The sequence below is a fragment of the Polyodon spathula genome, chromosome 4 (genome assembly GCF_017654505.1).
Source record: "Polyodon spathula isolate WHYD16114869_AA chromosome 4, ASM1765450v1, whole genome shotgun sequence".
Taxonomy (NCBI): domain Eukaryota; kingdom Metazoa; phylum Chordata; class Actinopteri; order Acipenseriformes; family Polyodontidae; genus Polyodon; species Polyodon spathula.
Window position 1 is genome coordinate 7,866,380 of NC_054537.1, and position 14,852 is coordinate 7,881,231.

Sequence of the window (14,852 nt, forward strand, 5' to 3'; positions counted from 1 at the left end):
GATTAGAAATTGATTAGAAATTAGTGTGAAAGGATGTTTGAGGAACATTTCATATAATAAAGTGAGAGAATGTGGATATTTTGATTTAATGAACGCACTACAAATGGTTTTAACCCAAATAAATATTGATCGCTACTTCATTTATTACCAATCGATCATAACCAAACAACCAGCCCTGCGGCACGTTACAAAGTGTAACAGAACCAAACAGGTTCATGTGTCTGTGTCAAGTAAAACACCCTTATGTTAGTGTGACAAGCTGACATTTAATATGTGCAGATGTACAGTATGTTCAAACTTATATGAACTTATTTTTGAAGGCATGTGATGATCTTTTGAACTTTTGTAAGTTATGTCTGGAATGCGGTTACTGGCAGGGAATTTGGGTTGTTAAGTGCTAAAGGTTCTCCAATAGTACAAAGACTGTGAGAGCTTGTGAGCAGCACTTCTGGGTGCCTGTTTAAATGCTGTCCCAGGTAATCCTGCTCCTGGGTATTTAGGGGAGGATCTTCAATTTAATGAGCAATCCATCTCACAAATGCAGTTCTACCACAAATGTTATTAAACAAATATCAATGTAGAATCTCTGGGGGGGGACAGTTTCATTTTACTCCAAATTAATTTTATTTCTGCAATGATTTCTACTGTTTGTTTTATATTAATGCATAATACTTATATTAGTTTGCTGGAATTGTGATAGAATTTCTAGGAATACTCTACTGTTATTGCTTTGTTTTTATTTTAGCTGTGTTTGTGTAAAATAAAGAATGGGAGACACGGGTGAAAACATTGCTGTTGTGGGAATTGGATGTAATTTTCCAGGAGGTAGGTAGGATTCCATTGGTTCAATCTTATTTGTTTATTTGTTAACGCTTCACATTGTCTCTACAGTGTATATACATAGCAATTACTTAGTAAATATATGTGTACATAATTACAATGTTATTATGCATAGTTGCAATGTACTTAATGTGTACATATTTTTGCATGATATAAGCCTAGTTTTATCCCTAACCCTAACTCTAAATCTATTTCAAACCCTTTTCTGATACAAATGTGTACTTATATACAGTGGCTTGCGAAAGTATTGACCCCCCTTGGCATTTTTCCTATTTTGTTGCCTTACAACCTGGAATTAAAATTGATTTTTTGGGGGTTTGTATCATTTGATTTACATAACATGCCTGCCACTTTAAAGATGCAAAATATTTTTTATTGTGAAACAAATGAGAAATAAGACAAAAAAACAGAAAACTTGAGCGTGCATAAGTATTCACCCCCCCAAAGTCAATACTTTGTAGAGCCACCTTTTGCAGCAATCACAGCTGCAAGTCTCTTGGGGTATGTGTCTATAAGCTTGGCACATCTAGCCACTGGGATTTTTGCCCATTCTTCAAGGCAAAACTGCTCCAGCTCCTTCAAGCTGGATGGGTTCCGCTGGTGTACAGCAATCTTTAAGACATACCGCAGATTCTCAATTGGATTGAGGTCTGGGCTTTGACCAGGCCATTCCAAGACATTTAAATATTTCCCCTTAAACCACTCGAGTGTTGCTTTAGCAGTATGCTTAGGGTCATTGTCCTGCTGGAAGGTGAACCTCCGTCCCAGTCTTAAATCTCTGAAAGACTGAAACAGGTTTCCCTCAAGAATTTCCCTGTATTTAGCGCCATCCATCATTCCTTCAATTCTGACCAGTTTCCCAGTCCCTGCTGATGAAAAACATCCCCACAGCATGATGCTGCCACCACCATGGTGTTCTCGGGGTGAAGAGAGGTGTTGGGTTTGCGCCAGACATAAAGTTTTCCTTGATGGCCAAAAAGCTCAATTTTAGTCTCATCTGACCAGAGTACCTTCTTCCATATGTTTGGGGAGTCTCCCACATGCCTTTTTGTGAACACCAAACGTGTTTGCTTATTTTTTTCTTTAAGCAATGGCTTTTTTCTGGCCACTCTTCAGTAAAGCCCAGCTCTGTGGAGTGTACGGCTTAAAGTGGTCCTATGGACAGATACTGCAATCTCCGCTGTGGAGCTTTGCAGCTCATCAGGGTTAAGTTTGGTCTCTTTGTTGCCTCTCTGATTAATGCCCTCCTTGCCTGGTCCGTGAGTTTTGGTGGGCGGCCCTCTCTTGCCAGGTTTGTTGTGGTGCCATATTCTTTCCATTTTTTAATAATGGCTTTAATGGTGCTCCGTGGGATGTTCAAAGTTTCGGATATTTTTTTATAACCCAACCCTGATCTGTACTTCTCCACAACTTTGTCCCTGACCTGTTTGGAGAGCTCCTTGGTCTTCATGGTGCTGCTTGCTTGGTGGTGCCCCTTGCTTAGTGGTGTTGCAGACTCTGGGGCCTTTCAGAACAGGTGTATATATACTGAGATCATGTGACAGATCATGTGACACTTCGATTGCACACAAGTGAACTTTATTTAACTAATTATGTGACTTCTGAAGGTAACTGGTTGCACCAGATCTTATTTAGATGCTTAATAGCAAAGGGGGTGAATACATATGCACGTACCACTTTTCCGTTATATATTTTTTAGAATTTTTTTAAACAAGTTATTTTTTTCATTTCACTTCACCAATTTGGACTATTTTGTGTATGTCCATTACATGAAATCCAAATAAAAATCAATTTTAATTCCAGGTTGTAAGGCAACAAAATAGGAAAAATGCCAAGGGGGGTCAATACTTTCGCAAGCCACTGTATATATATATATATATATATATATATATATATATATATATATATATATATATATATATATATATATATATATATATAGATATTGTTGTTGAAAAAGGTGAAGGAGTTGACAACTTTTGGAAGGTCCTTCTGGAGGGTAAAAACTGTGCAGAGGAGATACCTTCAGAAAGATTCAACAGCACATTGTGGTACGATCCAGATGACAGCAAGCCAGGGAAATCCCGTACAGCAAAAGCAGCTCTCATTGATGGGTAAGAAGATTATTATAGACTCAGATGTCTGAAAACTTCCATTGAAATATTTCAGAGCGTTACCTAATGGTAGGGCAGGTGCTGTAATACCTCATTTCCATGAGCACAGATTGACCGCCAATAGAAGCTGATTCGGGCGCTCCTGCATTGCTCCTGATCCCCGCTTTAGAGTCTGCCCAAGATGAGGGATACGTCTCAGTTTCCATGCAATGCGAGTAGACAAAAATCAGGGGCAGCTTGGATTGGCAGCCAATGCGTATTGGCTAAAATAACATGGAAACACAGTATTAGGGGCAGCAGGGTTTTTAACCCGGATTGAGAGGCATATGGAAAGGGGATACAGTTGCTTTCTGCATTGGGCCAGTATAAAAATGTCCACAAAGGGATGCTTTTGGGATGTACTCCAAAGGTAAATATAAGCAATATTCTGGTGATATTGCTAATAAATGTGCCAAATATCCAGTGAAAGTTGCTATGAAATGATCATTTGTATTGTCATTCTCCAGGTTCAATGAGTTTGATCACAGGCTGTTTGGCATTCCTGAAGCAGAGGCAGATCGTATGGATCCACAGCAAAAGCTTCTCCTGCAATGTACCTATCGAGCTCTGGAGCATGCTGGGATGCCACTGGAAAAGGCCGGTGGAACCAGAACAGGGGTTTTCATTGGTAGGTGATGCTAATCATGTTTACCATTTAGAATAAAACACTAATAGCTATCAAAACAGCTGGGTTAGTTTGGACAACAAGTGAGCGTTTGTAAGGTTATTCATCCATGACTTAAAAAACCAATCAACAAATATTTTGTACACCGATGGAGGCACTAGCTGAAACGCTTGTCTACTTGACTAAAGGATCAATTTGATCAACCTATTGCATTGCTGGGATAAGCAACGACTACATTTTATTGGAGCATTTTACAGCATGGGAGAGTTCCTGGATTTCATCACCCACCCATTATTAGGGTTAATCCCAGGATAACCACAGGATAAACTTATTCATTTGATAGTTTTCTATTGCTGTTTTCTAGAGTAATAGCCCAACACATGTAAGAGACTGTTTTGACAAAAGCAGCTGCATTACAAGGTATACATAAAGAATACTTGTACAAAATAAGTACAAAGATAATCAAGGGAAAGTTTACAGTTGTTTGACATATATTATAACTCTTTCTAACAATATTTTTTTGCTATTACAGGTATTATGAACAGGGACTATGAAATGATTTTGAACAATTGTGCCAGTACAGCTGACCATTACAATGGCACAGGGACAGCGATGAGCATAGCTGCCAATAGGATTTCCTACTGTTTCAACTTTACTGGACCTTCTTTGGCAATTGACAGCGCTTGCTCCTCATCCTTGGTTGCTCTTCACTACGCCTGTCAAGCAATTAAACAAGGTAACAAAATGTTGACTCAATAATTGAACAGTAGGTCTGGTAAGTTTTATTTTTAAAAAATGCACTCTGAATTAAATGTAATTTACAAGTGGTGCCCAGTAAAAATGAATGATTTCACTACCACATTATTTTAACTTCAGGACATATCTTCATAAACCCATTATGCTACAAGGGATGATTTTATTTTAATTACAAAAGCGTTGCAGTTTTAATGTTATTTCGTAAAGTATTTACATTATTATATTCATGCTACATGTATTCAGTGATTATTTAAAACTGTAGGGCAGGGTTTTCAAAAGCCAGTGTTACTGTATCAAACTCATGATATAGTAATGAAAGCTTTAGTAGCAAGTGATTTTCAAACGAAATGTGTTAATAAAATCTATCCATTAATACTTTTGAAATTGAGTGGATGAGGTCGTTAATGAACACATTTCTCGTTAAAAAGCTTAATTGTTGTAGGTCACTGCGGCAAAGTGGTTAACAGTGTGCAGGTGCTGGTGATCAATAATCAGACAGACAACAATAATTCAGGTGCAATGATGATTTCATCTTTATATCCAATGGCCTGATGGCAATCAACAGTAAATAATAACAATGTTAATGAAGCAATACAGCAGCATGTATTGCTTATTTATAATCTGTGGGTTGGCCCCAAAATAATACAGCCCTATTTCAATTCACCCACATGTAATGCATACACAAACACCAGTCCACATTGTGTGCGCTAGTGCTTGTGGTGAATACAGTTCTTTAATTCAAACAAAGTGCCGTGATTTTGATTCGGGTTTAGTGCTGGTCTTTGGCGACAGCTTCGGATCAACAAACAGTATTATTAATAATGATAGACAAACAAACAAAACATTCATGGTTGTCAATGCAGGTTCTCTTTCTGGGCATGCAATTTAACCATTAAAAAAGGAACACCTCACTACGTCCCCTTTATATACCGTCAATCATGACCCCTTGGTAAGAGAGTGCATCCGCTCCTCCAATCCACTGACGCCACAACACTAACCTTCTGGGTCAGTGGTTTAGTGTACCGTAGCTCAGTCCTCTGTCTAGATGGCCGACTTCCACCTTACCCTGGGAATGAACTGTCGGGCCATCTAGTCCACGGTACTCTGTTCCCTTTACTCAGCACCCTCACAGGTCAGGAAAGAGAGCTAACACCAAGAATCATTCAATCTATGTCACATACATCACTTTCTGTCTCAACGACTAGATAAGGGGAACTGGTTAATCAAAATGCTTGTTAAGAGACCAAGAAAAATTAATGGAAGAATATTTTGCTGTTATGGAAACCAAATGGAAATAATAATAATGGGAAGTGCCATTGGTGTTTGTAGTTGTTAGTTATTATACATATATACCATGTATGCAATACTTAATTATATATTTATTAAGCTTTTAAAATTACAATAGAACTCCCTAACCCAACACAATTTGTTGTTATTAATTGTTCGGTAAATTCCTCTAATCATGCATTTTCTCTGGTACTCTTTGCTCGCCTCTGCGATAAACTCAACATGATTAGAAGTAGCCAGGAACACTTACAGTGCTATTAGAACATTTTATATTCACATGTGAAGGTGAAAGTGTACATTCTACATAAAGTGTGGGGGGAGTCGAACAACATTACAAATACGTTTAAGCAAAATCCATGTCAATGATCTAGATTGCATTCCTAGTGGATCTGTGTGTCCTTGTACGTCTGTTCTTTATTCTTGTGTGGATTAGACACAGGTGTTAAAAGCCAAGGAATCATTGCAAATCCACAATCATCTAAGGAAAATCTATACACAGATTCCATTATTTACTCTTAGGTTTTTATTTGTATAATTCAAATAAAATCTACAGTAGAGCTCAGATTTCATATAATGTACATATCTAGAGTTCAGATAGGCTACAGTTTCATTGATAATTCCTTGGTAGTAACATTACACCAGGTGCAAATAACAGTATATCATTTTAGCAATACAACAAACGTTCTGTAAGGTTACAAATGGTTAAAACAAGTGAATAAACCTCATTCATAACCACAACAGAAAAGGCTAAAATATTTTCATAACTGCAAATATTGAATTATCTAGACTGTAAGAAATTAATCGTGGTCCTGTACACAGTCTCTCTCTGTCTCTCTCTCTCTCTCTCTCTCTCTCTCTCTCTTGTATTGTCGGCGTCACAGCCACAGTCTGTTAAAAGTCTGTTTCAATGTGAGTTATATACTCTTTCATTAATTAAAACCCTCCTTTTCAAAGTGTAAACTAGATTATGACATTTAACAAGAACTTCTTTTTAAATTCCCACACAAACACAATAAATAGTTGGAAGAATCAGGAAATAACATTATTTTGTAAATCAACATAATTTCATAAATCACATTAGCATGATTATTAATAATGAGATAGGCATAACGACCTTTTGAAAATGCCAAAATCAATGCTACATACTGATTTGTTAATTAACACTGGAGTTATCATTTACAACCTTTTGAAAATCCTGCCCCTGGTATCTAATCAGTACTGGTCTATAGTTTAAGAAAGATTGTTCTTATTCTTTCAGGAGACTGTGAGATGGCAATTTGTGGAGGGGTCAGTTGCATCATTGAACCAAGAGTTTTTGTTGCTCTCAGCAAAGCAAAAATGATATCTCCTGAAGGAACCAGCAAACCTTTCTCCAGCAAGGCTGATGGCTACGGAAGAGGAGAAGGATGTGGCATTGTCTTGCTTAAGCCATTAGCAAAGGTAAGAGTCAACAACACACTGTGAATATGACAAGAGGATGGGTATGAAAACCTTGATGAGTGTACCTATAAAACGAGTGTCATTCATTTTTTCAATAGGCACAGAAGGATTTTGACCACGTCTGGGGAATCATAGCAAGCAGTGCTGTAAATCAGGATGGCAGAGCAGTCACTCCAATCACCAAACCATCAATGGCCCAACAGGAAGAACTTCTGCACAGGATTTACTCATCACGTGTTGACCCATCACATGTACAGTATGTAGAGGCTCATGGGACTGGAACACCTGTAGGGGATCCAACAGAAGCAGGCAGCATCTCTAATGCCATTGCAAAAGCACGGTCTCCAGGCTCACCAGCTCTTCTAATAGGCTCTGTGAAAGGTAATATTGGTCACACTGAATCTGCAGCAGGGGTCGCAGGGTTGATCAAGGTCCTATTGATGATGCACCATGAAACAATTGCTCCCTCTTTACACTATTCTGAAGACAATTCCAGCATCGATGCTAAATCTCTCAGGCTTAAAATTCCAACCACAGCAGAAAAGTGGGAACAGTCTGGACCACTTGGAAGAACTGCAGGTGTTAATAACTTTGGTTTTGGGGGAACCAATGCACATGTTGTTGTCAGGCAATACAAACAATCACAAGTTCTGAATTCAGAAATACAAAAACCACTTGAAATAGTTGTGCTGTCTGCAGTCTCAGGAAAATCAATCCAAATGATGATGGAAGACACAGCCCAACAGATCAGCAAAAATGATACAATAAAGCTACGTGATCTGGCTTATACCTCTGCATGCAGGAGAAGTCACACAAGACACAAATACAGAAAAGCTTTTCTAGCTCCATCTCTGAGTAAATTAAACCAACAACTTAAATCTGCAGCAAATATGACAGTTACTCAAGCAGAGTCAGGTGCACAATTCATTTTTGTGTTCTGTGGAAATGGGGTCACCTACAAAGGCATGTGCAGACAGCTGTTAAAGGGGGAACACATATTCAGAGAAAAGGTGAAAGAAATACAAAGTGCTTTTCATAAATACACTTCCATCTGTCTCTTAGAGAAGCTAGAAAATGGTTCTGATGATGATTATTTAAAGCCAGACATTGTCCAGCCACTGCTTTTTACCATTCAGGTGGCAATTGCCAGCCTTTTAAAGCACTGGGGTATAAAGCCAGATGCTATAGTTGGGCATTCTGTGGGTGAGGTTGCTGCTGCACATTGCTCTGGATTACTGTCCCTTCATGATGCTGTTAAGGTCATTTATTTCCGCAGTACTTTGCAGTCCAAGGTCACTGGAGGGAAAATGCTTGTTGTTGGAAACATGCCCGTGTCAGAAGTGGCACAGTTTCTTCCTGCTTATTCAGGGAAAGCTTGCATTGCTGCCTTCAACAGCCCCCAGTCATGTACCTTGTCAGGCGAGTCTGAAGCTATAGATGGTCTTCATCAGAAACTGTCAACATCATTCAGCTCCAGGAACCTATTCCTCCATGTTCTAGATGTCCCAGCTGCATACCACAGTCACATGATGGAGCCCATTTTGAACCCTATACAGGACAAGATAGGTCTCTTACAAAAAAGAGACATGGAAGTAGAGTTGTTTTCTACAGTAACAGGGCATTTAGCTACTGAAGGAGATTTTACCACAGGCCAGTACTGGGCCAAGAACATTGGAGAACCAGTTGCATTCGAACAGGCAGTGAAATCAGCAGCGGCTGGGAAGAAACATGTCATTTTTGTAGAGATAGGTCCGAGAAGGGCCCTGCAAAGGAATATTATGGAGATTGTAGGGAATGGGGCTCCAGTGTTTCCATCTGTGCAGCCTGACAAAGACTATGAGACTCTGCTTACAGTTGTGTCAAAGGCATTTGAGTTTGGGTTGAAAGTAGATTGGGAGCAATTCTACAAAGCATATGAGACTCTACCTACACCCTGCCCAAGGTATCAGTTTGATGGTATCAAAAAAGAGGTGTATTTTGAGTTGGTACGACAGGGTAATGACAGTGTAGCAAGTTCTATTCATCCGGTGCTGTGCAGTGCAGGTACTGACAGCAAGGAGGTCAACTGCAACATATCAACAGACGCAACACCATACATTTATGAACATAAAAACAATGGCGTTGTTATAGTACCTGGTGCTTTCTATGTTGAATTAGGCTTGGCATCTGTCATGGCTAGTGTGAGACCGAAACAACAGCTCAGCTCCATGCAACTCAGCATTAGTTTCCTTAGCCCTTGTATTGTGAGTCAGAATTCAACTAAGCTAAAGATAATGCTTGAGCAACACAAAGATGAGACCACATTTAAAGTAAAGTCTCCAGTGGCAACCCATGCATTGGGTAACATCAACCATTGTTGTGAAAACTTAGTTGAAGAAAAGAACTTATTGCTGGAGTTCATCTACAAAAGATGTGCATTAGTAGTGAAGTCTGAAGAAGTTTATGACAAGCTGTCTAGTGTAGGGTTCCAGTATGGGTCTGTGTTCAGACAGCTTGGTGATGTGCATTATGGGGAAGAGCTTCAGGAAGCTGTTACAAGGATTAATGTCCCAGAAGAAGTTATCGTACAGTTGCACGAGTACTGCATTCACCCTGTAGTTTTAGATTATTTCTTACAAATGACAGCTACTGTAGCAGCAAATGCTTTCAAATCCAGACCTGGGTTTCCTTCTGGTATTGGCAGTTTGATAGTATCTCAGCCCCTGCAGAAAGAAATGTTCATGTACTTGAGAACAAGCAAAGTGACTCCTGACTTCATTGAGGTATGTGGGGGGTTCACAGATAAAGAAGGCTCTATTTTAGTTGAACTTAAACATGTAAGGATTACATTTTTAGGAAGCAGTTCTTCAGTTCCAAAGGAATTGTTCTTTCATAATAAGTGGAAAGAAGGTACTGAAATAGTAAACTCTACAATTGCACCCAAAGCATTAGTGTTTGCAGACCAGCTTGGTGTAGCCAAATATCTCAGAAAGTACATGCACCCAGAGTCTACATATATTTCCTACAAAGATTCAGAACGTTTGTCAACACTTGATATTACAGAACTGTTTACCAGGTCTACTTGGACAGTCTCTTACAACAACTATGATGAGGTTTTGTTCTTGTGGGGATTTCAAAACCTCAGTGAGCTAAGTACAGAGAAAGTGTTGCTGAACATGGTAAACTGTTGTGAAGTTTATCGACAGGTTGTAAGTGACTTGAAGGAAAAGAAATCCAAATGTCCCATCAGAACCGTCACATACAGAACAACAGAGAAGGCAGTGGATCACTTTAATCCAGGATTTGCACTGTGTGGAATGACCAGGGCATGTGCTGCAGAAATTTCAGATCTTTCCTTTCAATTGATTGATATTCATTCTGTAAGCAATGAGGACATTGCAGCACTGGCCCAAGTGATTACCTCATACAAAACGTCAAAATACCCAGAGGTCATGATAAGCAAGGGTCAGATTTACACATCTTGCATTATACGCACACCTGTTAAAAGTTCAGGCAGCAGCCAAAAAAGTATGTTGCGTTCCAGTTCTGAAAGATTTGTTCTCCAAACAGTAGATCCATACAGAATGGCAGCTCTACATGCAAAAACTACCAGTGATCATGAAAAACACCTTAAGAAGCAAACTGTAGAGGTTCAGCTCAATAAGATATGTGTCCATTCATCTGATTACTTTCCTGTCAGCCTGTCCGATTTGAATTTTGGTCAAACCCTGTACTGGAATAAACATGCAGCTCATGAACACAAACTTTTAGCTCTAGACTTCAGTGGTACAGTTACTGCAGTGGGGAGTGATGTGAAAAAGTTAAAGGTAGGAGATCCCATAGCTTCATGCTACCCAGTTGTTGCATCTTCTAAGGTCGTGCTTCCTGAGGCAGTCTGTTATGACAGTAGAAAGCTTCCCTTCCTAATGGAAACTCCTTGTGTATCCTACTTTATACTGGCATGGGAAATACTATATCATGCATTACCCAAATTAAAACAACGGAGAAGGCTAGGTGTCATATCCTCTGAACCTGAGTCAAGCTTGCTCAAAGTTTTAGCACTCACAGCAAAAAAGTCAGGATGGGATGCCATAGTTGGAGCTGAAGTCAGTGGTCTACTGCAGAATGTAAATAATTGTGAGGCTTTAGTTCTTTTGCCTCCATTTGACACATCTTTAGTGGTTAAAGTCTGCCGTGTTTCCAATGCCAAGCACATAGTTATAGTGTGTGATAACCATGTGTTCCCCTCTGTTTCTCAAAGTCTGCTGAGAAGTGAAAATGAAGATGTTCACATTCATATCCTTCAAATAGCCAATGTGTTCCAGAAAGCCAATCTCATGAAATACAAAAAAGACATCTATAAATGGATGAAGTTGATGCATTTTGAAAATAAATGCTTGACTCTAACAAGAAACATCTTCCAAAAACAAACAATGGGCAGCAGTGAGCACATCGATACCGAGGAGCCTGAATCTTATTTCTTATCAAAGTGCATCTCTCTGGTTGTGCTAGATGATGTATCAAAGAACAGAGTTTCTGATATTCCTGTTCATGAGAATCAAAAACAGCTTTTCCAACAAAGCTCTGTTTATATAGTGACTGGAGGACTTTCAGGTCTTGGATTTGAGACAGTGAAGTTCATTGCTCAGCGGGGAGGCGGCTGCATTGTCATTCTTTCCAGAAGTGCTCCATCCCCTGAGAGACAACAAGAGATTACAAACATGCAGAATCAGTTTGAGGTTACTATTATAAGTGTCCAGTGTGACGTTGCCATTATGAAGGATGTTGAGAAGGCAATCGGTCTTATTGGTCAATCTTTTCCTGCTTGTCCAATTAAAGGAGTGTTTCACAGTGCTGTCGTCTTACATGATGGCTTAATCCACATTTTAAACAGATCCCACTTTGACAAAGTTCTGAGACCTAAGGTTGCAGGGGCCTTGAATCTTCACTACGCAACAAAGCATTGCCAACTGGACTATTTCATTTGTTACTCCTCCATCACTTCCTTTATTGGAAATTCAGCCCAAACAAACTACGCTGCAGCAAACTCATTTCTGGATGTCTTTTGCCATTACCGGAGGAACTGTGGACTTTCAGGACAGTCCATCAACTGGGGAGCTTTGAACCTGGGACTCCTGCTAAACAAGGTTAGTTTCCAGCGTTTTCTTGAGGCTAAGGGATTGGTGATCATGGAGCTACCTGAGATTCATGAAGGGCTTGAAAGCTGCTTGTTGCAGGACAATCCACAGCAAGCTGTATGCAAATTCAGCTTCAAAAATTTAAATGGCCATGTCCTTTCCCAAAACACCTCTCTCAGAATGCGTTTCTATACTGTGGTTACAGAAGAACTCAAGAATACTGATGTAACTGACCCACAGTTTTTGCAGAGCTCATCTCCCCTCAAACCCGATGATTATGTTAGGATGCTGCTTTGTGAAGTAAGCAACGCTGATCCAGATGAATTGACAAAAGACACCTCTCTCTCTGCTTTTGGGATTGACTCGATGCTGGCAATGACCCTGCAAAATCGCATCTTTCAGGAAAGACACGTGAATGTACCACTTGTTAAATTACTTGATCCAAACACAACAGTGTGTGCTTTAGTGTCGCTTCTCCAAGAACACTGCCAGTCAAGGTCCCAGACTGAGAAGAAAAAAAAAATCATCAACGAGTATTACAGCCTATGAAAATAACAACCGTGTGAAAAAGTTTTAGGAATTATATTTTTAAGTATCATAATAAAATGGTACATTAATTACATAGCAGCATGCTACCTTGCAGCCTTAGATTCATGATATAATTAGCAAATGATGCATTTACTGTATATACATTGTTATATGTTGAAGATTATTAAGGCATAGTGTTATATCTCACTGCTGTGTGATGCAATACAGATGCTCTGCATTTGGGATTCACTAATCACTGGTAATGCACTGCAAAACTGCTTTTTTTGTTTAAGATAAATATTGTATTTTATATTATAATTAATTAACTGTATTGCATTTGATGTATTTTGTAAGAAATCAAGGCATTATATGTGTAAATAATAATACATTGTGTACATATCAGTAGTAATCAATGTTCAAAGTGTATTCATTTAATTAATAAAAATAATCTTAAATTGTAGTATTTTCAATATTAGTATTTTTTAATACTAAATATGCTATTTTTATCAATATGAAATTCTACCTATGTGATTTATCTAAGACAGTGTTTCTTCTTTTAAAAAGGTATACATTTTTACCTCATGGCTAATTTTCATTAATCTATTTTTTGTGTAATAATAATAATAATAATAATAATAATAATATAATAATAATAAATGTCACCTGGCACTGCTGCTAAACAACCAGCAACCAGGTTAAATGCATAAATGTCAGTTTTATTTGATTTTATTGCATGCAATATTACATCATATACATGAACACAGCACACATGGAGTTACTCTAATGAATAATTATTTGAGGATTATTATTTGAGAATGACTGTAGAATTTATTATACCATAATTATAACAGATTAATTATATATTTAAAGGTAGGTCTCAAGTAAGTGCCAATTCAAGCGTTTTTGCTCACATTTTCACACATAACCATACAATGGAACTTGGGGGTGGAAAGTGGTCTGAGGGGACTGGCCTTTTACCTGCAAGTTGTCAGTCCAGTTACAATCCAGGTCAAAAAAAGGACCAAGTGGATAATTTAGAGGTAGGAACAAAAATAACTTTTTAAACTTTGGTCCAATATGGGCAATACAAGAAAGCTACTTTTCCCATACTTGCTCTATGGACCTGGCCTTCTCTGTCTTGAAACTTCTCTTCAAGTTTCTGGTTTCTCTGCACCCCTTCAAACCGCTGCTTGAAGAACAACATTGAGGGAGATTGTGGAAAAGAGGGAGAACCCGAGGACAGGGTGGGTATCTCCAAAAGATGCTGTTTATCAGCAATGCAGGGAAATCATTCTCAGGCTTCAGGCTTACGGATGGTCAAGACTTTCCCTTATATGAAACATCAGCAATATTAATTGATGCTAGTTTCTGGGATTTTAATTTGAGGAGGACAGCATAACCAATTTAGTCACTATTATTAGTAAAAAGGTTCAATCCTTTATCTCCCCCCAGAAATACTTAGAAAGAGGATACACAGTGAATACGTTTTTCTAATTGCTATTGAAACACATTCTATATGACAAGCAGTCATCCACTCTTGCATATTTACATGGGGGCAGGGGGAGTGTGGCAATGTCACCCCACCCGATTGTGTTATATGCTGCGTGTTAATGTTGGTGTATAGTCATTGGTACACGGGATATAATGTGGGTTACAAGCACAAGTGTTTAAAATGTATATTTGTACTTAGGCATGAGGATTGCACAGCACTTCACGTGCAGGTAAAGTGTAATGAATTAAAGATATAAAAAATGTACAAAATCAATTGCTACGTCGTGCTGCAGGACCAGCATGGTACTTGTTTTGTTTAGTATTCGTCCGTGTGTCTGTGTTTTGTGTAGTGTTAGTACATTTTGTAAATACAATATAATCGTAAATCTCGAAAAACTACTCGCTTCTAAATCTTTTGTAGTCACTTTTGTATTAGTATAAATACATGTTAATTTGGATTCATATGTTGTTTTTTTCTGACCTTATGTGAACGAAAAGACACACATTTGCCAGTTTTCCCATTGGAAATAGTGATATTTTGAAACATCACTGTCCTGGTCACAAAAGCTAAGTTTGTGCGGAATAATAGCCATTTTCTATACTTTTGAGGCATAA

The 14,852-nt window shown here is 38.6% G+C and overlaps 1 protein-coding gene across 1 annotated transcript; it reads left to right on the forward strand.

Moving 5' to 3' along the window:
• Positions 1-767: 767 nt before the first annotated feature.
• LOC121313750 (highly reducing polyketide synthase SAT13-like) lies at positions 768-12,767 on the forward strand. Its single transcript, XM_041246554.1, has 6 exons — positions 768-825; positions 2,801-2,954; positions 3,461-3,621; positions 4,151-4,354; positions 6,920-7,101; positions 7,200-12,767. The coding sequence occupies exons 1-6, from the start codon at positions 768-770 to the stop codon at positions 12,765-12,767; spliced, it is 6,327 nt and encodes a 2,108-aa protein (XP_041102488.1).
• Positions 12,768-14,852: the final 2,085 nt, after the last annotated feature.